This window comes from Hylaeus anthracinus, unplaced genomic scaffold, assembly GCF_026225885.1.
Source record: "Hylaeus anthracinus isolate JK02 unplaced genomic scaffold, UHH_iyHylAnth1.0_haploid 11997, whole genome shotgun sequence".
In the NCBI taxonomy this organism is placed as follows: Eukaryota; Metazoa; Arthropoda; class Insecta; order Hymenoptera; family Colletidae; genus Hylaeus; species Hylaeus anthracinus.
In genome coordinates, this window is record NW_026534344.1 from 8,229,833 (window position 1) to 8,254,182 (window position 24,350).

A 24,350-nucleotide genomic window follows, 5' to 3' on the forward strand; every position below is an offset into this window, starting at 1 on the left:
TAAGAAATAAGTCTGTTAATGAAAAACAGTGTGTATCTCAAGTTACGTATCGTACAAATACGAGCATGATAAAATGCTGTTTCACGGTACATTAGTTTTCGGTTCGCGCGTACGTTTAAGTATGAATTCATATGATACAAAGCGAGGAGTGCACGATCGATCTGTGCATCTCGTCTTGATCATTCTAGAGTCCCTTTATATTAACAAAGAATAAATAAATCCGTATGTTCAATTGATCGATTCTCTTTGTTTCTTTTATTAATAACGCAGTGTGTTAATTATGAAAGCTCAAGTCTTTTGAAAATATGTTTATAGCGCCTATGTTACGAGAAACTGATCTAGTATCCTCGGATAATATAGAAAACTTCGATACATATGGACAAATTGTTGACAGTGATTGAGCAGTTCACGTGAAAATTGCCGTAGTTTGTTAACATCGATACATTATACAAAAGTTATGTAGTGAATCTGTCACTCATTCCTAAAGAAACAAGGCAAGTTGACAGTAAGAACTTAGCAAACACATTCGTAGTGTTATGCCATGCAAAAATGTTTCAATGTTAATTACTCTCTGTTTCCTAGATTTAAAGTGTGAAAATGTGTAACCGCGTTTCTACTATCATATCCTTTATCTAATGTAAATGCTTTTTTAAGTCATACTATACTGGAACACTTTAAGAATAAGGTCATTCATGTTTATTTTTGGTGTTAACTCGAAATGCCGGTTGTTTAAAAGCACGAAATACATTTGTACATATATAAACAAACTTCGCGAGTTTTGTGAACTTTCGTAAGATTAACAGTCTCAATCGCACAGGTTAGTCTCGATTTCACTTTATTCACTGACTCTTAGTTTTTGCTTTATCTTTCTCGTCCTTCTTCTCCTCTTCTTTCTTCTCTTCCTTCTTCGCTTCCTTCTTATCTGTTTCTTTTTTCTCCGCGTCGCGATTGGTTAACTTATTATTAATCAAATTATGTAGCGCGATTACGGATCTAACGAGAGCCGCGAGATACACAACTAACATTTGATCATTCGTTTTCACGTACAGCGAATCAACGAAGCTACTTTGCGTCATATCGGGTAGTAGATTAAAAATGTCCTGAAGTTGGTAAACGATCTGATGATTTATCGGTAATTTGCCACTACCAACTTGGAGCAGGTAGTCTCTAATTTCCCTAATTTGTTCATGAAGACCTTTCAAACCTAATAGCTGGTTTGTAATTCTCTGGCTAAGGGTACCGACGGTAGTATCTTTAATATCTCTCAATAAGTGTTCTACGCCTACTTCTTCTGCTTCCTCTGCACCAATTTCGCTAGGGATGTGTTCAAAGGTTTTAGATGTCGGCGATCCATCCTGTAAATAATGTGAGTTTGCAATTATGTTCAAAATAATAAACATACTAGTAGAAACGCACTAGTATATTATGAAATATACTATGTACTATGGAACTTACATCGTGAACCTCTTCAACAGCTTGATATGCTTCTGTTGGAAGACCAAGATCTTTGGGTTTAGCATCGATGATGACCAACACGGAATTAGGACAGTATCTCCTAATAAGTTCGTTAATAGCGACATCATTTTGATGTAATTTAGGTCCGGTGTGATACCATCCTACTACCTTTTCACGAGCTAATAATTTATAAGATATTAAATTCATATATTCATTAATATACTTCAAATGTATGTATATCAAATCGAATCCTTACCATTAACTTTTTTGAACATTCCATACATGTTTTCCAAATAGTCATGGTCAAGGAACCATACGCTTTTGTCTTTGTCATCCTCATCAAAGGGCACTGCAAGAAAGACAACAACGATTGGCTTTTCTAACTCGAATTTCTTATTTACACAGGTTTTGGAATCAGTATGAAATCACTTAAACTAGTCAAATTGCAAGTCACTGTGTGATACAAAATTACGATTCATTTATAAAATGGTTGCAAATACATTAAATTACATTGGATTCATCGCAGAAATGCTTAATAATTTTAAAAACCAAGGATAAACGTTGGCAGAGTCATTCTAACCTGCAAAACTGTTTGACACGTCCAGGACACCTTTGGCCCTCCAGCAACCCAAAAGAACACCGACAACTCTTTTTTGATTACCAATCTTTCCCATACGATTAAAATGATCCACTACACTCAATAAAACCAAAGGGTGAACCACCACTTTTGTAGTCACAACCTCTTGACTCGGCATTTTTGGGCTGTTTCTTTGCTTTCTACAATGAACATAGCCGCATTAGAAAGACTTTAAGTCACACGCTGGCCAATCGCTAAAAACCCTTCTATATGCAAACAATTCAAGGTTCGTAATTTAAAAAATTTTCAAACTATACTTTTCAAGAAATCTACAAATAACCATGTTTACTATAAAATTCGTTAAATAATTTCTACCGAAATTGAACATGAAAATTTACTTGTAATAAATTATTTTATAAAGAACTTTGTTGGGATACTCTCCTTACTTTGAGTATTTCTAATTAAATATTATCCAAAGTGAAGAATCTACAAAATTTACTTTTTCATTTAAAAGCTGTTAAAAACTAAATAAATATTTGTTTGCATGTTACAAATTTGACGAGGGATTACAACAGATTATAGTTAGCAGCACTGTCGAGGAAACACGTTGTTCCACAAGTGTATATTTCGTTTCGTTTTTCAACGGTTGTTAAACGGTAATTATTTTTATTGTAATGTTTTCGAAGTTTTCAAATTCTTGCGACATCGATGAAAATAAGACAAGTTTCTGTGTATATTTTTTAATAGCAATTCAGTCAGACATTTTTTGGAAGACAGTATGAACGCATTTCATGTTTCCATTGCACACATGTCCTGCGACAGCATGCTTACCAACTGCTGAATTATACGAAGAGCGCGAAATACAAAATTACAGTTCCTTTTTTTATTATATTGTAATGGTGTTTTAAGATTGCAGACCTCGTGAAAAGTAGTTTCCGAGGTTTGTTGTTATTTTTAGAAATAAATACATGTCTGATATTGGGCCTACTAAGTTTTTATAAAATTTAATGCGTTGTAGTACATCTTAATCTTTCTAAGTAGTAATTTTGAAAAATTGAAGATATACTTGCTATTTTCCATTCTAATCTCGGTACTGTATTTGAATATGTGAATTGTTGTGAATTCATGATATTCGTGACTTTAAGAATCTTTTGTGAAATATTTGTTGTTTATTACTAAGTTCAGGACTTTATTTAAATATGAGTACTTTGTTTATGAGATTCATAAGAAACAAGTCACTTTTTGTAGGAGTACAATCATTAGAACTTCTTTTTTTTTCACATTTTAATGCAATCTTTATATTATATTCCAGAGGATGTCGAAGCCCATAGTATTCGTGACCGGAAACGCGAAGAAACTGGAGGAGTTCGTGGCTATTTTGGGAAAGAATTTTCCACGAGAGATTACGAGCAAAAAGGTCGATCTTCCAGAGTATCAGGGAGAGATAGACGACATTTGTCGCAACAAATGTCGAGCTGCTGCGGATCTGGTAAAGGGTCCAGTTATCATCGAGGACACCTGTTTGTGTTTCAACGCATTAATGGGCTTACCTGGTCCTTATATTAAATGGTTTTTGGACAAACTCGGTCCAGATGGTCTTTACCGGATGCTGCATGGCTGGGGAGATAAAAGCGCGGAAGCAGTCTGCACTTTTGCATATTGCGCCGGAGAACCGGAAGATCCGGTATTATTGTTCCAAGGTCGAACACAGGGGACCATCGTGAGTCCGCGAGGACCGCGAGACTTCGGCTGGGATCCTTGCTTCCAGCCTTTGGACTACGACAAAACTTACGCAGAACTACCGAAAGAAACGAAGAATCGAATTTCTCATCGTAGCAGAGCACTGCAGAAATTAAAAGATCATTTTATGAAGAACGTCGAGAGTCACGAGTCAGCGCACGACTCCTAGAGAGAGGACAGCATTGATCACATCTATCTCCCGATCTACATTGTACTTTTTTAAATCAGTTTTCATAATAACTGATTTGCAAAAATAAACATTTATACTGTGAACCTACTTCTGCAGTCATCCTTTAGTATTTATAGTTAATACAGTTCGTTTGTTAAACATCGGTATTAAACTAAAAAAAGTTGTAGTTGATACGTTATTTAACTTCTTTATTTCACCGCGAAAGTGCGGAGCAGTTCGATAAAAGTCAAAAATAAACATTTACGTACTTCTCTCTCTTCCTTCCTCCTTTAAGCAAGGTATCTGGATCCTCTCCTGAATTTAACGCGCCACTAACCGCATCGTTACATTTATTTGATTATCAATCACAGGTCTACCGTTTCGTTACCACTTTTCTGCGAATATTTGTTTACGACCTTTTTAACAATAATATTTTCCTAAGTAACATATCAAGTAAACATATGGTTTAACTGCTGCAAACGTTAATCAACATCTCATGAATCGTAATTACGACCAAAAAGAGAGTTACCATACCAAACATAAGAGCCTTTACGTAAATACCGCGTGCAACCACGTATTATTTCAACAAAATTAATTATTCACGTCTTGAATAAATATTAACAGCTTGGCAAAACATAAATAAATGTTTCCACAAAGCTTGAAATTGATATGCGAACGGTAGTTAATATCCCGCGAATCGCAAGTACTGACGATATTATTGTTCACACGTTTGCATGATGCAATATTGTTTAAAATGTTGTTATACTATTTTTCTTCGAAATAATCGCACGATTATCGACGATGAAAATTGTTTTTTACCGAATTCAACGAAACAACCTCATTACTATTGTTATTCTTTTATGTATTATTGGTTTCTGATACGAGTAACGATAAATATGCAATAATTTCCGATTTGTTGCTTAAGGGGACATTATTGATAGATTCAACTGAACTCTTTAATCAATTGCTCAGCTTGGAACATCTGTACTTTTAAAATATAAAGAGAACTTCAAGGAATGCTTTTTATTGCTCTGCCACATTTTTACTATAGCAAATCCAATAACAAGTTCCATTTATCGTTAGCTATATTCGAGCGATATAAACCAATTGTGATCGTTTAATTGGTTAACGTGTTATAAATATTAGGTCGCCCCAAAAGTTTCTTTCGCTTTATTAATAAGTAATACATGCACAATGTTTAATGTTTTATGTTACGTTACTGAATTGTGCACGATCCATTTCGCTTCATTACTGTTACAATATCGATGTCTATAAAATTAGATTGTTTATTTATATAAATACTGCCACGTAAAATAATTGAGTGCAACACGCGAAAGAAACTTTCGGGACAACCTAATACATAAATATTTACATAGATCTTTTGGACAATTATTGTTATTAAAATTATTTTATCATTAAAAATTATTAAAAATTGTATAATAGAAAGCTGTCTTACACAAACTTTTGTACAATCCATACCGCACAATACATCATTAGCTAGGTTTTCTTGAACTAAAATTAAGATTTGAAGCATTTATTAAATGAGGTAAATAAAGTATTAAATTATTTCAGTTATTAGACTTTATTGATAAATACACCTAACTTCGAAGAAATTTGTAAAACTTCATATTTAACGGCAAGTGATAAATAATTATAGTTTTCTTAGCATTTTTTATAATTCAATTATGATTTAATGGGCTTTATGATATTGAAAGAAATGTAAAAAATACAAGTGAAAAGAAAGTCATATCTGTAGGAACTATAATTAAATTTGTAATTTAATATCGCTTTATATGTTTTTGTTATTCACTTGTATGTATATCATTTTTATCTCACGTTGACATAAATAAATATAATGAAATAACTGACTAAATCGTATTCTTTTTTCTTAATTTATAATTTTCTTCACACAAAAAGTCATGACTTTGTTTTACACGGTATTCTGAGAATGTTCCATGTAAATCGGGGAAATAGAGTATTTCGGTTGTTTGGTCGATTTACTTGATCATTTGCGTTTCGCGAAAACATAAGACTACGAGGTTATCGTTACCAGTTCCGTTTCAATTTCAGATTGGGATAATGTAAATAAATAAAATCAGTAGTATGTACGGACTGTTGTCTTGTAATTTAAGATTATTTTATCAGAATGGTTAACAAATGGTAAGCATTCGTTAAATCTTTTCCCATGGAATTCCCATAGTCTTATGGAAACGAAATGTAATAGAATTTTCATTATGTGAACGTATTATTATATGAACGATCTTCTGTGTGAACGTTCTATTCCATGAACTGTTTGTTTGATATTATAATACTGTTTACATGTAAACATAGAAGTATTTACATATTTGCTTCTACGAAATGAATTCTATTTAAAATATTATATAATATTCACAGTTGCAAATTATTTTATTAAAGAAACATGTGATATAATAAAGAAACTTGATTATGAAGAAAGTGCGAGAAGTTTAGCACAAAAATATAGTGTCGCAAACTTTACAATTACCAATATACAAAAACGGAAATGTGATATTAAAAACTATTTACAACAAAATTTGTTCAATACAGAAATGAAAAAATATCCGTGAGAGGGTCAATTATTTCTGGTAAAACTCAAAAATTTGGGATCCATAACATTTATTTTTTTAATTTTGTTAAAAAGAAGGATGTTTAAAGATTGTTTTTTTTTTTTAATTTTCTATTCTAAATATATATGAAGTTATCTACGCACAAATTGTATTTAGTTCATTTTATTTTGTTTTAAGTATTAAGTAAAACTGAGTGTCAACCACTCGTTCTATTAGATGAAAATTTGTTTACCATAGAATTAACATTTTTGTTCCCCAATTAATTTACATACCGGAGATTCTACTGCAAATTAACGTGAATCTTGACTCGATATAAATAAAACGCAGAAATGTGATATATTTTATATGAAGTATAGGGTTTCCTGACTTAAAATCCAATTTACTGACTGAGCACGTTAAGTTGCCGAGTGGTCTACAAACTAGAAGGGATCGAGGCAAAGGGACTGGGTCGCTCGCTCCACCCAGTACATAGTAATATGTCACAAAATCACGGACACGGGAAACTTAACACTTTATCTACCGGGCTATTTAGAAACAGACTGTAATTCAGAAAAGAATTTTCCACAGTATCATATGCCAATCTAGGCTGACAATAATGCCTCCATACTGTTACGTTGAAAGCCAAGTCTGTTTCCAAACACTGAACATTGTAAGTAGACAACCATCGACACAGTAAATAAATTCGAATAGCTAAATATTGCAATTAAAAAGCCTAAAAATAGGCTCCCGGTAAATAAAGTGTTAAGTAGTTGTTCGATCGCTGTAATGTTTCACTGTTACGCCAATTCTTGTTTCTCTTTGCCTTTCTTTGTCGCTCGGTAGACTTTTGATGTGAGCCGCACGGTTCCGTGCAATAACTATTTTGTGATGGTTAGTCGCGTTAATAAATGGTATGATACGAGCGGTGGAGCGGCGAATTTGATTCGACGACAATTTAACGTGGTCGAATAGTACCTCTTGTTTAAAGTAAGGGGAACTTTAATTAATCTTAGTATGTACGTTATCTCGCTTACTATTGCTTTGACAGTAAAAATGCATATAATACGTATAATTATCGAGAAACAAAGTTTGAACACTTTTTTATTCCATACAAATTTTCGGCACCATTAATAGTAACTGAGAAACATGTAAAGTCTAATGTGCTTCATAAACAACTAACTAAAAACATACATATCTATATAACTTATCTTCCAACATTTAAATGATCATTTTCTTTGTTTATGCCGGTACAGGATGTACCAAATTTGTAAAGCACCACATTAAATTAAATGGAAGCATAAAATTATTTAATTTTATTCAATTCCAGGTTAAAGAGAGATAAAGATTATCCTTCAATTATTCTAATCAATTATATAACACCAATTTACTCGAAGAAATTAGATGTTATAAGTTAAAAAAATGTGCAATAACGCTATTATTAATACGTAGTCGTATTAATGAATTTAGTGAATAAGTTATTAATGAAATAGTGAGTTACTAAGCGCACGGAGGTCTAAAGAGCCACGTAAATAAATGCAGCAGATTTTAATTTGGGAAACGATAGAATCAAGCAATAGGTCTTGCCAAGAACTATATTTAATGGAATTTCTTTTAATTAATTCCTGCATTTGTTTTATTATAAAATCAATATAAGATTTAGTTAATGTTTCGTTAAGGAAAATCAGAAGTTATTTAACATTGTAAACAAACAGTTTAATCGAATAAGGTATTACTGAGTTTGTTATTAAAATTTGTCGTTTTAATTCTTTACAGTCCTACGTCGAGTAAGACTCGACAAAATAAATTGAAATTAGAAAATCCAGAGTGCATAGGATTCATAAATTTGTTCATGATTTATGTGCCTTTATGTATCGGTAAGGAGGCTCACACGAATTAGGATACACCCGGTTTATCTAACCATTTTTGCATTCATACAATATTTCTTATCCTAAAAAACGTTGAGTATTTTAGACAATTATGATATTATTATTATCATTACTATATTATTGTTACATTGTTTGTGATCTTTTTGGTAGGTCTTCTCAAATTAATATATTCGGTTAATTGATTAAAATAAGTTTTAAAACTGGTAAATAGTAATAATATTAGATTGTAGCCAAAATATCTTGCGTAAATTTTTAATAAATAAAAGTGATCAATGTCATATGGTGCCTCAAAATGCTTAATGAGAACGAAAAGATGAAAATGAAGGATGAAAAAACAAACTCTGTTACGTATTCAATTATCTATTTCTGCGAAAACGTTAAAGAACAATGAGGAGAGTAGAACTCTGCAAAACTCTCGATTAGGCGGTATGTACATTTTGAAGAGTCATTCATATAAAAGAGCAATTGCGACGATACCCGAACGGGTTATCTTTTGCATTGATTACACCGGCACGTAACACCCTCTCGTGAGGGGTTATCGTTTACCCGTATTCACCGATTTTTCGACTTATAAAAGGGGAAAGCCTCGAGGTAGCGTCAGTAGTCATTCTTCGCGTGTCGCGCTACGATGAATGTTCTAATTGGTAAGTAATGAAAAACGAAATGATAAGACATTTTTATTATTTTAACGCGCAGAAACCGTTCGTGAAACGAAAATTTGCATTTCTAATCATAACTTTCCCATTTTTCAGCGATATTGGGATTGATGGTGGCGGTGGTGGCGGCACAAGCCGTGCCAGGTATGTTGACATAAAAATAACCCTAAAACACCATTCTAGAGTCCAGTAGAGTCTAAATTACTTCCTCGTGTTTATATCTTTTATAATGAGTGACATTTAGGTTCCTATTGAGTTTCGTATACATCGTATTCATGGTGTATCGACACTATGATTTATAATGCGTTGGCTTCAATATACTTGAGGAATCAAAATACACCTAACTTTCGATCATGGTATTTTTCGATTAGACTATTTCGCTTTTACGCGATTTTGAAAATAACGGATACCTAAAAATAGAAACTGTCAAAAGTATAATTTATACTACGCAAATATTTGTTCAGCTATGTTTTAATACAGTTCGTTTATGAACACTAGTATTAAACTTAAAACAACGAAAGCCCTCCTTTTATTGAACATAAAAAGTATTCATATTAAATAGCGCAGCAAATCTTTAACAATAGTACGTTTTGTAATCGTAAAATTAAAAAATGTTATATTCCATAACTATTAGTATTAGTTATTTACTATTAGTTATTAATAATAGTAACATTTTTGTAATTTTATTGGAATTTAACACATTCTATTACATAAAATGAAATTACAAAAAGAAATTAAACAAATTGAAATTATAATATATAGCTTTAAGTATTTGTTACCCTCAACAAAAAATAATATTAATTAATATTTTTGGCATGTGTGGCATTTTGTGAAACTCTGTGCAAGATGCAGCGGTACTTATAATCGCTCTTTAAGATTTTGTAGGCAGATATTATTAAATATTATTCTTTTCAAATGTTATATCAGCATTATAGTTACTAGTATTGTTACTACCAGTATAGTATAATGTATAATATAGTTACTAGTTACTAATTAGGTATCTTTAAACTTAACAATGGCTGTACAACAAATATTATGTAAGCTAAATGAAGATTTTTTTAAAAATATAAAACTATCAAAAGAACCTATTTTTTAAATTTTCATTCTTTGCCTTCAAGGTCATCCTAAGTTCATATTACATTAGACTACAATACTATTAAGTCAAAAATACAAACTGCCATTTAAAAAAATCGAACTTTATTTTATTGCAATGTATGGTCAATCGAAAACTGATCAACATTTGCTTGAAATATTTTGTTGTCAGATTATCGCAAGTACTTGAAAAATCGTGAAACGTGTTACGTGGAACTCTCTATATACAGGGTGTTCCAGAATTCCTGTTAGAGCCGGAAATGGGGGGTAGATAAAATTATTATGAACAACAATTTCCTTTGCAAAAATGTCGGATGAGGCTTCGTTTTCGAATTATTAACGAAAAATACCTGGCGTAACTAGCCAGTCCAGGCTCGAGAATGGAACCTACATCTTCACATTTGAAAAAATAATGATTATCAACAGTATTGGTATAATAAAAACAACGTATGATGTATATGGAACTCCGAAAGCATGATAGGCCTCCAAAATCGTGTGCTAGGTTTAACAAATGGACCATTACGCAATTTTGAAAAATGTTCTTAGGACTGACGAGTCATGAAACTTGAGAATAACTTTTTTTACAGACTACTTTCCCCGTGACAAAGTGACGAATTACAAGTACACAGTCGATGTGAAATCTGGACTCCTATATCCGGCTGAATTCACGTCGGAATATGGCATAGAATGTCGTCTTAGCATAGAGGCGTATAACAGCGACCCGAAGCTGAAGAACGCCTACTACGTTAAGGTGAAGAACGTGAAGCATAGACTCTTCAATGGGAAGAAGAACTATGACGAACGTCCTCCATCTCTACCACTTCCGGTCTCAGATGCTGCCGCTTCATTCGAAGAAGCATTTGTAATCGTCTTTGACAAGTATGGTCAGGTAAGTGTCAATCTAATTATAAAGAAATCATCTATTTAACAATTCTAAAAACAAGCTACAATTTCTTATATATGATCTCAGGCACTGTTGATGATAACTTTTGCAAACTTTACGTGTTTGTTTATACAGTACTGTCTAAAAGTTTTAGGTCACTTACGGTACATTACATTTTATACATTTTTACAGCTAAAGAAAAAGTACAAAGTTCTATTTAGCTTATATATTTTATTTTATCAATAATATTACACAGTGTACTCTCCGAAATTAGATAAAAATAATATAAATTTAAAGGAGAATTTAATATTGAGTACTTCTTTTTCCCTTGTGACAGAATCGATTCTTCTTGAATAATTTTCACATAATCTTTTTATTATTTCGCTCGAAACGTTTTACCATCATTTCGTTTGCATTTTTGACCTCACTTTTTCCTTGAGCTCTGTTTAAATAATCCTATTACACGTTCACTAATATTTAAATCGGGAGTTTCAGGTAACCAACTCAAAACGTTTAATGTTCCATTCTTCTTTAAATCTTTTAAATAAGTTTTTACAATTCTATTATATGCATATGTATGTATTGTAATATACTAGTACATACAAAAGCGCAATAACAAATATACATCATATTTATTTCATTAACACTAGGTTTACAAAGATTCGAAGTATTTTCGCTGCATTTTTTTTTTGTTTGACGTTTAATTCCTACGAACTTTTTAGTCACTCTCTTACACACTTTTCAAAGAGGTTGAGTTAACTGGTTAATAAGAATATGGATTTTATTTTTACTATAGTTAAAATTACGCGTAACCAATATTTTGGAGCGACTGTAAGGAGAAAAAGAGGTCCCCTAAATTCTAAATGGACAGTGGTATTAATTTTTAGATGTTTCGTTAGCTTCTATTAAAATGAATAACATTTGTTCCAAGTGGTGTTTAATTATACAGAATCATAGAGTTATAACGAAATATTAGTACAAGTATTGTAAATTATTTCAATTCTTCTATTGTTACATGAAAGAGAAACTTATGGCAATTGCACCTAGTAAAATATAAAACAAGAATACGTGCTTCTTGTTCATAGGTTCCTTCATTCACGTTATCACCTATTAGAGAGAATATTGGTAAAAAAACTTAATAATTGTTTTGGAAATCAGTTTTACAGCCATTCGTCATGTCACACCACTTTCCTAAAATTCAAATGGTCTAAAATGGTTTCTTGCCTAAGTGTCTAGAAGATATAGCAAGGACATTGGACATAAAAACGAAATCCATTCATGTTTCTTCTTTAGCTGGAGGGTTTGAAATTTGTTGAGAACGAAACCCCATGGTCGAAGAACATCAAGAGATCCATCGCCTCTATGCTTCAACTGGATATGCGTCAAATTTTCAAACAGCACCCCATAAATCGAGACAGTTTTATAAGTCGTGAGGTAGGTAACGACTGATGGGAACATCCCGTAGATTTGTCTTAATGTTCTCTTTGGTTGTTACCACTAGAGAACCATCCACGGCTTGTGCAACGTGGCCTACGACGTGGACCAGTCGCCCCTTATTCCGCCACGCAGATTGGTAGTCACCAAGAGGCACGATCCTATGACCTGCTCCGATTTCTCTTACCAAACGTTCAACAATATCGAACACCAAAATTGCCACATCATAGAAGAGGTACCAAGAAATCGTAAATCTTCCAAGCGCTTCGTTTTCAAAATTATTTTATCCGTGACTTGATACATTCTCTTTCCTCGTTTCTGCATAGAGTCCTGTGACTACTACCAACAGCCGAGTATTCGAGATCGAAAACTACGGTCACCATATCCTCATAAAAAAATTAATTGGCCACGGAGACATCAAGTATTCTCCTTGGCAAGCTAGAGCCGAAGGCCACTATACACTTACCAAGTAAGTCAATGGATTTATCTAGTTTGGAGATTTTACAGTGTACCCGTTTTATTTTTTAACCAGTTTCAAGACAATTTTCATGGCGTGTTTCTAGTTAAAGTACTGGATACAAAGTCTGAAATTTGCCAAGTTTCTGTATACTGGGTCTTCTAGTCTGCAGCGTCATTTTTTAGATCTATTTGAGGATTTCTTTTTTTAATCTATAAGGAATTTTTAAAAAGGTTTTTGCACACATACTTATTCACATTTTAAGAACATCCACAATTTTTTGCAGGTAAAAATAATCAAAATTAAACGTAACACGAGTGATCTTGTACTATCCCTCTTGAAAAATTATGTTCGTGGTTGCCATGATTTCGACCGTTCTACTTATCTGAAACGAAAAAATCAAGAAACATCTTCATTAATATTAACGTCGGTACGACCCACGCCAAAATTATTATGAAACATTAAAAACTTAAAAAATGGCAGCACTTTAAAGCTTGAATATTGATCTTTTGTATTTTGTTTTTAACGAACACAATTGTCTCTGGTTATTTTTAATCATTTTTCTTAATAGCCATACGAAATTTGTCCTTTTTCCACGATTGACACGTAAATTCACGCATAACTTAACATTGGATCAGCCGAAAGCAAAAAATCAAACAGATTATTAAAATATAGTTTTGTAGTTATCGTCCGTACTAAAATTATAATTATTCATTCATATTTAACCTTATTCTTAAATTGTTAAAGTTCAAGAAAAGTGTTGAAAAAATGTAAAGGTCCGTCATTTTTTTTCCAATCAGAGGTATTTGATTGTAATCCGGACGACAGCGACAAAACTATACTTTAATCATCTTTTTCATTTGATGGTTTCGGATGATCCCATGTCGAGTTATCGTGTCAAATGTGGCAAAAGAGGACAAATTTCATGTTATTATAACAGTGGACAAAATTATTAAAAATAAACAACCACTATTACAACCACTTATTATGTAAAATAATAACGCCTTAGCTGACAGTCATTGTACATGACATAGATACGAGATTTTGTTAAATTTACTATCTATATTATTTCAAAAGTTTATGTCGTGCACTTTGACATAATGATTCAGTACTTAGTAAAGTATTGAATTGTAAAAGTTACCTCGAAATTGATAAAAAAAAAAAAAATATGATATCCTGTCGAAAATGATATGCCTCGCTCGTCGTAGGAAAGAATTACTGTTTACAATAAAATACTTACTTTTTCAGTCAAACAATGATTTTCGAAGGCCTCGAGGAGCCATTCGGTTCAAGTGACCGTATGATGCGTTTTGCCGTGGTTCCAGTCGACCCTCGAATTACTTACGCCATACCGGAAAGGTATTACGCTGCTACCGGTGACATGGACGTGACTCAAGGTCGACATACGGTTAGGCTTCCGATAGTTATAAATGAAATGAAGGACTTGTTGCAAGAGGCTGCCCACTATCTCAAGGAAGAACACATGAGCCAGGGTGAACCACGATGGAAGCATGGTCAGACGATCAATAGAATTCTATACCTTATGCGTTTTATGAACCTTGAATCTATGGAGGAAGTGTTCAACGGCCTTAAGAATCCTTCAAACGTGAATGATGAAAAGATGAAGTGCGTAAATATAAGTCTCTTAATTACCGAAATATCTACCAGAAAGATTTCCTTTAGACCTAATTCTTTTCGTATTCGTTTCTCAGAAATATATACCTCGGAATAGTGCCAAATAGTGGAACCACAGCTGCGTGTCTCTTCATTAGAAACGTAATTCAACAAAAGAAAGTTTCCCCTTTGACAGCCGCAATGTTGCTCACGAAACTTCCGTCGAACGTAAAAGTTGCATCGGAAACACTGCTTCAAGAAATGGAGGTGTTCCTAGAGCCATTAGTAGGACCTCTTAATTCCCCTGAAGTAACGAAGGCTAGCATACTTTGCTTCTCTACTTTGATGCGCAAGGCATACAAAGACGGCACCATCACCCCTCACCGGAGATTATACATGGAGAAACTAATGGACGGTCTTAAAAGTACGTACACTTGGTTAAATCTTACATTTTCTATTCCAACTAATTTTTAATATTTAGCTTACTCAGATGTAAGTATGTATTTATTATTATTTGGTAAGTCTGGTAATGTATGCGTAAAGAAATTTCAAATAACGAACTTGATCTTAATTTAACGTAATATTGTGTTACATTCTCGCCAGAGATTTTCTTTTCTGTCATACTAATGAACTTTTTTATTCAATAATTTTTTTTTAATCAGATTTGTAAAATTAAAATTAAAATTAAAAATTAAAATTAAAAGTGAAATTTACACATTTGGAAACATAAAGGAGCGTGTTGAATATTTTCTTAAGCAAAAGGCATAATTAGTTAGAATAATTTTTACAAAATTTCAATATTTCTATAAAATCTTTTTTAGATTTAAGAATGTCGAACAGAATTTTAATTTAATGAAATGAAATTCATTTTAATTAGTTTATTCTTTAAATAGATTTTAAAAATGGGTTTCGTATGCGTAGAATGAATTACAAAATTTTAGTTTTAATTGATTTTTATTTGTAATAAGTTTCATTCCACAAATCATTTTCTTGTTTAATTCATAAATTTAAATAGAATTTTTTTAAATTCTCAAATTTTACAAAGATTGGTTTATTTTTCTGTGATATTTGCTTGAAAAAATACTCGCCTGACTTCAAAATTTCACTTTTTACTCGTAGGTCTTAACTCAGATTCAAAAATCGGAGCGTATGTAACAAACAACGTTCGATTTGGGATATCGTTGTTTAATATTAATAATTTTTAACACGTTTCATAACCGTCTCCAGCTCATCCAAGCCTGGAGATGAAGATAGTGTACCTGATGGGCTTAAAGAACACTGGCCTATTGGAGGTTTTATACCTGTTGGAGCCAATCATCAGGGGTGAAGTCGAAATAGATCCGAACCCTTCTATGATCCGTGCGTATGCCATGTGGGCCATCAAGGATGTGTCCGTTAAGGAAATCACTCGCTCTGAAAACTTGCTTTGGCCAATTCTCAGCAACAACCGCCTTCCAATGCCACTCAGAGTCGGTGCTTACGAAGTGTTGATGCACATAATGCTTCATAAAGGATCTATGATGCAAATGCACTGGTTCATGATCCACGAGAAAGACGAACACCTGTACAATTATCACATAGAAACCATCAAAGGATTGGCATCCTCCACCGATCCTTGCCTTCTACCGATTCAAGAAATGGCTAGGAAAATATTGCAGTTCACGAGAAACAGGAATATTCGTGGTTCACTTTCGACCAAATTCCACATTGATTCCCACGATCACAAGTACGGCCACAGCGAAGCTGTGAAAATGTCCTTGCTCATGGATCCTACGTTCGGCTTGCCGTATGTTGGCTCAATGAATCTCTACTCGACCATTGGTCGCAAGCCTGCTAGTCGATTGGGCGTGAGTATCACTGATTATTTTATTTTAGAGGCTCTATTAACAGAAAAATTCACTAACGCTAAACCTACTGACATTTCATTTGTACTTATTTCTACCACGGTCTTAAAGGCACTTCCTTCGATGAAATGCAAAAATATTTTGTTTGGTATCAGATTGAGCAATATTTGAAACAATTTTTACAAAACGGTGAAACAAAATTCCTTTTTTTTTTTCATTTTATTGTAAACGTAAGAAGCAACTGACGAAAGATAATGTCATAATGTCTCGTATGTAAACAAAAAAATACGCATTTCTTATTCATATGCGTCACATTTTTTGACAAATAATTATATTTTCAAAGACACATTTACCAATGTATATTTTTTGAATTTAGAACAGATTTTCAAGGTTTTGTTTGCCTTTGCAATATGTAACTTGTCAAGCTTTTTTTGGACATGAAGCTGAACTTGTATTTAATATGGTAAGATTGTGTATAATACGAAACTGTACACAGATGTTTGAAAACGGACATTTCACCGGCCGTAATAGGTTTAGTTTTAAATTAATTTGAGAAATATGATTTTTTTTTTATTTTACGTAATCACAAGTATTTATTCCTGTAAAATTAAATTAATTTTACCGACAATTTTGTTGTTTGCTTAAAAATTTTGCAATATTTCTCAGATAACTTCTTTTTTACTTACTTTTTTTACTTTTAAGTAAATGAATAAAATGCTGTTATTTAATCATAATTAAAATTTACGGAGTAAAAATAGTCGTTTGTGTAACTAATGTTTGTGTAACTATTATAACGGAACCGAAGATAGGAAGCGTTGCGGCGTCATATTTTTAAAATTAAGTTTTCTCTAAAACGCCGAAATAATGCACCTTGCCACTCTGCTCAAATACTCTCCTATTAGAGTACTATACTGTGTTAAAAACTGATTCAAACCGGTGACACCCCAATTCGCGGCCTCTCCTTGTTAGACGTGGTACCAGTAATAACTTAAACAATCTCTTAACCCTTTCAGACCTGAATTATTTTTTTTTCTCGTACAAATGTAAATTAATTGTAAGACAGAATCTGCTATTGTTGATAAGTCTTATCGATGAATTCAATTAATAAATCCGCAGTAACAAATGTAGTAACATTGCGTTTCGCAAAACGATCACTATTTCCAAATTATGAACTTATTATGACACCGAAACTATTCCGTAACTATTGACTACCCTTTTCAAGTAGAGTGCAAAATAGTCCACCACGTGACAGTGTCTGATACTAACCAGAGAATTTTCAGGCACCCTCGTTGACTACTGCATTACCTACTTTTTTATCGTCATCGTAGGTTCACTGGTACGCGGAAGGCGTACCCTTCATCATACAAGCTATTCAGGATGAGTTTTTCGGTAGCGCTGCAACAGAGATCACCAAGCAGAACTTGAAGAGACTGATGGAAGATGTGGATCGTAACGAGAAATTCCCCAAGCCTGGCAGTCTATACGTAATTCTAACTGGCGCGAATGACAACGTTGTCGCGGTGCTCCATCAAAACATCCTCGACTTTAAGCAACTTCTCTCGAAATTGAACTGGTGGAAGCAGTTGATCGCGGACCACGATAAACAAGTGAACGCGCAGCACATATTCTACGAGGACAACTACGAAATGCACGTGGCTACCGACTTTGGTGTGCCAGCAGTCCTGGCTACGAAAACACCAGTCCTGGACTCTGTAAGATTGAACGTTGTTCATTCGACAGAGGAGAAAGTCGTGAATATGCAAGTGAAGTTTAGATACCAGGAGTGGAAGCACGGCGAATACTTCATGTCGGTCTATAATCCCCTCGTCAATGCTTGGCACGCCGTTCGTAGAACAGGAACTCGCGACATTGTCGTACCACTCAGTATGGCGATATCCTTCGATGCCGCAACGCAGAACGTTGTATTTTCAGTGTCGAGGCAACCAAAGACAGAGTATTCAACGATGGGATTATTGACTCACGCCAAAAACTTCGTCAGTGTCATGGACGACGCGAGCGAAGCGTTGTCGACGAGTTGTCCCCAGTGCTCTCATATTGAGACTGTCACTGGTGGCATCAGCAACAAGGTGCACCAACTCGACGTGCATGTGAGAGACAATGCGCTTCGGTATTACATGGGAATATACAATTGCGAGGGTCATGTCACTCCTCTGCCTATCGCCGAATGGTTTAACGTATTGTCAGTTGACCACACTGCTCCCATGTAAGCATGAAATGGACAGTGAACTTTCGAAACGATTCATGGACAAAGATAGTAATCAAACTTTATTTTTCAATGCGTAGGAGCTTGAAGAAATACACGCAGATTCTTCTAAGACTCCGACAGAAGATAACGAACGACATGATCTCGTCGCAAAGCGCAAGTTGCTCGAATCTGATGAAGGTTGAACCCAGTGCCGTTTATCCTGCTGAGCAGGTAAGTTAAGAAATATAACTTACGCGCAGTGTTATCCTATAGTTCAGGGCTGGTTCCTATAGATCCTATAGATCTTGTTATCGACGCAATGCAAGCACACGAACTAATGATTTCAAATATTAACAATTAAACTGTAATTCCAATTGCTGGATGAAACTTTGGGTGCAGGTCAATAATGATACTTTTATTGATAATTGCATCGATAATTAGAGATCTTGGTAGGAAAATCTCGCGAATAGCGAAAATCATAGGCACCAGGCCATTCTACTGTAGGATAGAAGCGTGTATAAGTGCTGGGCAGACTCTGGAAGGGTTGCTGCAATGACCAATGAATGTTAAACCTAATTGCACATGCGATGAACTGTACACCAATGCTCGAAACCAAATATTACGCAGAAGTTGTAGGTTAGTCCATCCACGCTGAGGCAAAAAATATTCTCTTAAACACAGCAGCGTCTAGAAGTTGAGATTGCCTCCAACTTTTATCAGATCTTCATCTCTGCTAAGTTTCATTCGGGAACTCGAGTTATAGATCGTGTACTTCCATTGTCAGCGACGCCATTAGTTCACGTGTATATACATAATATTATATTATGTATATATATGTATATATACACGAATAACAATGAAAAATGTATACATATATATTTAATTGTTATTCACTTGTTTAGTAACGAGAGAACCCTTTAGTACGCAGGCGTAATACATATTACAAGTACAAAAATCAAGATAAACATAAAAATGACAAAAGTTGTACTATAGCATATATTAAATAAAAATGCAGTTTCTTAGCGGTACAGTACAGCTTTCGAATATTGCTGCGAGTTATTATTATGTATGGGTAGAAGATGTATGAACGTATAATGCATTCAGATCCTTTCCATAATTTTGCCATCTGTTTTCTTTGTTCGCATGGAATTAGGTTGACTACAGTTTCAAAATCCAAATTAAAGATACACCCTCTGCGAAAATGTCTGCTCTCGAAGCTAGGAAGATCGACATCCGTGGTACCATAAACGTTAAAGGTGAAAGCAACATATCCAAACTACACTGGGATGGAAACGTTGACATTCAGCTATCGGCAGGACACACGTCTAACCGCTTGAAGGCCATGTTCACTCGCATTATTCCAAAAGAGATGAACCACAAGGTTCGAAGGATCTATGATATAAAAGTCACATGCCAGGAGAGTATCGAACGGAAAATAATTATCGTTTTGTTCTATTCCTTCAGGTGTGCATCGACGGACACGTGGAGTATCCAGAATTTGACAGCGACCCATTCAACCACACCGTTACAAAGAAGGAAACAACCGGAAAACTAACGGTAGTTATGGGAAAAACTACTGACAACAAATGTGTGCGGGACGAAATGGATGTCTCGATAACCATGAAGGGTGAGCAGTCGGACGAACAGAAACACGAGCACCCGGCGAACGATGAACTTGGCCAAGCTTGTCAAAACCACATTAACAATGAGCTTCTCCAAACCGAGAAATCGCACGTTCCTAAAACTTTCGAATGCGTCAAAAAAGCTGTACTCGACACGACTTTGAGGAGATACACCGTGAACATGGCATTAAAGAAGGTAACTTTTAATCGTCGAAGGAATTATATAGTACACTATAACGAGGAATCTGAGCAACAATTTCTTATAATTAGACTGCGGATCTTTATGCAAAATGAAATCTTTGTAAATGTACCTACAAAAACTGAAGCTAAATAGGAATTTATATACTTACTCCGCAAGTATTATAATATGAACTTTACTTTCAATATTTTTTATATTATTGGCTGCTGTGTCCATTTTGTAGTTTCTTGTACGCTCAGATTTTCTATAAATGCATAAAAATCCGCAGTTTACTTATAACTGAGGCTTTCGAGTCCAAGATGGAATATTACTGCATTATTTGATCCCCGAAGAAGCTAGATAATTTATCCAAAGTTAACATTCGAAAGCCTCGGTTAGAATTCACTATGAAGACTGGACCGTGAACGTCTCGAATATCTTAATCTAAATATACAGTGTACTTCAAAACTCCTGTAAGAGGCAGAAATGGGAGGTAGCTGAGACGATTCTGAACAACAATTTCCTTTGCAAAAATGTCGGCGAGGGCTTCATTTTTGAATTATAAACGAAAAACCACCGACCAATTACAGCGTCCGATTAGCGCGCGCTCAGCCGCGAGAGAACATAAGCTCGAGCCAGGACTGGCTGTGATTGGTCGGTGGGTTTTCATTAATAATTCAAAAACGAAGCCCCATCCGACATTTGTGCAAAGGAAATTGTTGTTCAGAATTGTCTCAGTTATCTCCCATTTCCGCCTCTTACAGGAGTTCTGGGACACCCTGTAGATGAGAGCGTTTCCTTTGCAAATATCACAGGCAACGTTTGTTTGATAATGGAGGTTGCAAATCAGACTGGACGAACGAAGCAAACTGAGTCTAAGTGTATGCGCGGCTAACGAAATTTCAAAACTAAATTTTTCGAAAATGCAGCCTTGTATGAAAAAACTTTATTCTATACCTTAGATTCAGTTTTACGTGAAGAATTACCCCTGTGCTGGTTGTATTAGTGACACATCGTGTATACTAATGCAGGAAGTTTTTTTCTAAGATATACGTAGACTCTTTCTAAATAAATCTGTAATTAAACCGTTAATTGGGGTTTCTGGGTTTAAACTGTGTCGTTTGAGTAGGTTCTTCAAGGGTCTACACACCAATATTGATGCAATATACCAATATATTAACAGCAGTATGTCTTTTGATTCTTGAAGAAGCTAGTTGCAATGTTGACAAATCGTCCAAGTATTAGGTGGACTGGAAAGTAATGTCGTTTTTGGAATTTTAAATACTTGTTTATCACTCACTAGCTCATTGATTTTTATCGATCTGGCATTCAAAATTTTTACACTAAATGGCAAAAGGCTGTTGACAACGAGAGCGATTACATAATTGATTAAAAAAAGGAATTTATTAAAAATTTGTTTGAATGTAATGTAAAATAAACGACATTACTTTCCAGTCCACCTAATATTTTATCCAAAAAATTCAAATATCCTAAAGTCTACTATTGTGAAATTGTTTTGTATTTCATAGTGACGTGAATAATTTAAATGTTTCTCCGTTATTTAGGTACCTCAGTACGTATCGATGCAAGCAAGTACGATAGAAAAATTCGTGCACGGTATTTTCTTCGCACACAGTAATTTCACTTCGGAGCTCGTTTCACCGGGCAACGTGAAAGTACTCTTGAACTATTCAACCTGGACACCAATGGTTGACGTAGGAGTTATCACCCCGATAAATGGCTATCAATTACTTCAACTACCATTCGGTGACAAAGTCTGGAATATGTTGATGCAAAACGTTCAATTCCCTGTTCACAGTCTGGTCGATTACGTTCAGGATAGAAACAGTGAGTTTGCAGTTACTTGATAATTCATGCATTTAACAAAATAACGAAAATTTAAATGAATGGGATATAAAATTAAAGTGAAGAAGTTAGTTACAACATTGTACATCAATTGTACAATCGTTACAAGCAGAAAATTTCAGCTTCATTCATCTGCAACTATTGATATTGTAATCATTATTGATAAACTTAAAGCAATCACATATTACAACCGTTTCGCTACCAATCGCTATTGGTATTAATTTTGTGATTTTCGCAGGGATGTGTACGGCTTACCCTAAAGTGGTAAACACTTACGACAATAACATCGTTCCGAAAAACATTTCTGAAGACTGCTGGACCGTTTTGTCTGCTGTCCGCCATACCAGAGAGCATATATACGTAGTTGCTCTACAAAAAGTGATGGATACAAAATTGGGCATGTATCTGGAATTAAATGAGCATTCATTGAAAATACTTCCCAATGGTACAAACCTGAGTGTTGTAGTTAACGGAAAGGATGTAAGCGATTACGCAAATGGTTTCGTAGTGCCTAGTGACCAAATGGAATCTTACGCTATAAAGTAAGTTTACTATCTTATTCCCTTTCAAATTCTACACGAGTAATTGCTGTTCATACGTATACACTTATCCCTTGACTTACACGGTAGAATCATAGTGTTTTTCTGACGAACCGTGTAAATCGCAAAAGAAACAATAAAATGCGTATAATTTAGGCATTTATTTCATCGTAAATGAAATAAAATACCAGTGAAACAAATTATAAGTCCATTCATTAAGTAAGAAGTATGTAAAGCTATATTTTGTAATCTTTACTTTGGTTTCTATAGATATAACTTATCTTCTCTCTCGTCGGTATTTTTAATGTAAATGTTTAATCTAATGATGAAAATGTTAGAGAAACTATATCTATAAAAGCATTAAATGTGAAGTTGTAAAGATTTCCGATTAGAAAAAGGACAACCATATACACTTTTCTTTTGCTAAAGATTTACTCTTCTAATCAGTGCCGCTCCGCGGATAAGGGGTGCCTTTGTGCGAAGTCAGATTTCACCGTCCTCGTAAAATATAATAGAATTTGCTAATTAAAGTGAACTTGATTTTAAAAAATTGTCATTCACTTAGTGTAAATATAAGTTATACGTATGTGTAAGCATGTGAAAATAGAGCATCATACGAGTCTCACTCGTGGTAAGGAATTTGGTCCATACACAATAAGCACGAGTCAGTCTCGTGGTATTTCGTATTTCCTACTTTCCTGTTCAATATAGCCCGAGCAATCGGGAGATAGCGTGTAAGTGAAGGGGTTAATCAATATGAATGCTTTATCTGTTAACAAAAATTGAGAAATTCCCTTTTTCAAGTTCAATGCCAATGTTAACAAATAGTACAAAATTGCTATACAAATACATCCACAGTGTAAATCTTTGTTTCTAACAATTCCCATTTTTGAAAATCGGTTATTTTAAAAAACGTTGAAAAGTGACTTCGATTTAAGGAGGGATTGTGTAAAGAAGAGATAGCTGTATTCTCTAAGTTTAATGTCACAATTTCTAATTTAACACTCCTGAATAAGGTATGACACAGATACGATAACAATGTGTTTTCTTTTCACAGATTAAGCTCAAACTACGACCACTTGATTATCCAATCAACATGGACACCGATAACCATCCTTTACACGCCAAACAGCGTGACCGTGGTAGCAAATACTAAGCTTCGGGGACATACGTTTGGTTTATGCGGTGCCATGAACAACGAAAAGGGACATGACTCAGTAACATATAAAATTGTTGATAACTAAAGTATCAACGCAGGATCATTCATACATTACAGCCATCTTACAAAATGTGTACAGCAGAGATTATCACAATCATAGATATTCAATAATTTTATAAAACAAGAGACTTTACCTGTTTTAGAGTTACGCAGAATGATAATGTAGAAAGAAGTTGCGAAATAAATGTTTATTTTTGGGTAACCTGTGATTATTTACTCCTTAGACTATGCTAAAGTTTATTTAAAAGAAGTACATATTGTATCAATATTTATTTGAAATACCTACTGTGTCAAAAGATAAAAGAATTTCATTAGTTTAAGTACTGATCATTGTGCCAAATAAATCGAT

General features: G+C 34.1%; 3 protein-coding genes across 4 annotated transcripts; 2 read left to right on the forward strand and 1 right to left on the reverse strand.

Moving 5' to 3' along the window:
• Positions 1–11: 11 nt before the first annotated feature.
• Positions 12–2,258, reverse strand: LOC128889485 (26S proteasome non-ATPase regulatory subunit 7). The gene is made up of 4 exons (XM_054147157.1): positions 2,036–2,258; positions 1,712–1,804; positions 1,456–1,634; positions 12–1,355 (listed from the first exon to the last, which is right to left on the reverse strand). The coding sequence occupies exons 1-4, from the start codon at positions 2,208–2,210 to the stop codon at positions 840–842; spliced, it is 963 nt and encodes a 320-aa protein (XP_054003132.1). The 5' UTR covers positions 2,211–2,258; the 3' UTR covers positions 12–839.
• A 319-nt stretch (positions 2,259–2,577) lies between these two features.
• LOC128889494 (inosine triphosphate pyrophosphatase) lies at positions 2,578–4,049 on the forward strand. 2 transcript variants are annotated; one of them, XM_054147170.1, is made up of 2 exons: positions 2,578–2,688; positions 3,345–4,049. In XM_054147170.1, the coding sequence occupies exon 2, from the start codon at positions 3,348–3,350 to the stop codon at positions 3,939–3,941; it is 594 nt and encodes a 197-aa protein (XP_054003145.1). In that variant the 5' UTR covers positions 2,578–2,688; positions 3,345–3,347; the 3' UTR covers positions 3,942–4,049. The 2 variants fall into 2 exon arrangements, with proteins under 2 accessions (XP_054003145.1, XP_054003146.1); XM_054147171.1 differs by lacking the exon at positions 2,578–2,688 and adding an exon at positions 2,746–2,972.
• Positions 4,050–9,019: 4,970 nt separating this feature from the next.
• LOC128889579 (uncharacterized) lies at positions 9,020–24,192 on the forward strand. Its single transcript, XM_054147303.1, has 16 exons — positions 9,020–9,035; positions 9,144–9,191; positions 10,727–11,028; positions 12,316–12,456; positions 12,524–12,691; positions 12,783–12,925; positions 14,162–14,539; positions 14,626–14,951; positions 15,755–16,374; positions 17,700–18,595; positions 18,676–18,808; positions 19,731–19,958; positions 20,042–20,395; positions 21,943–22,225; positions 22,482–22,785; positions 23,840–24,192. The coding sequence occupies exons 1-16, from the start codon at positions 9,020–9,022 to the stop codon at positions 24,024–24,026; spliced, it is 4,527 nt and encodes a 1,508-aa protein (XP_054003278.1). The 3' UTR covers positions 24,027–24,192.
• Positions 24,193–24,350: the final 158 nt, after the last annotated feature.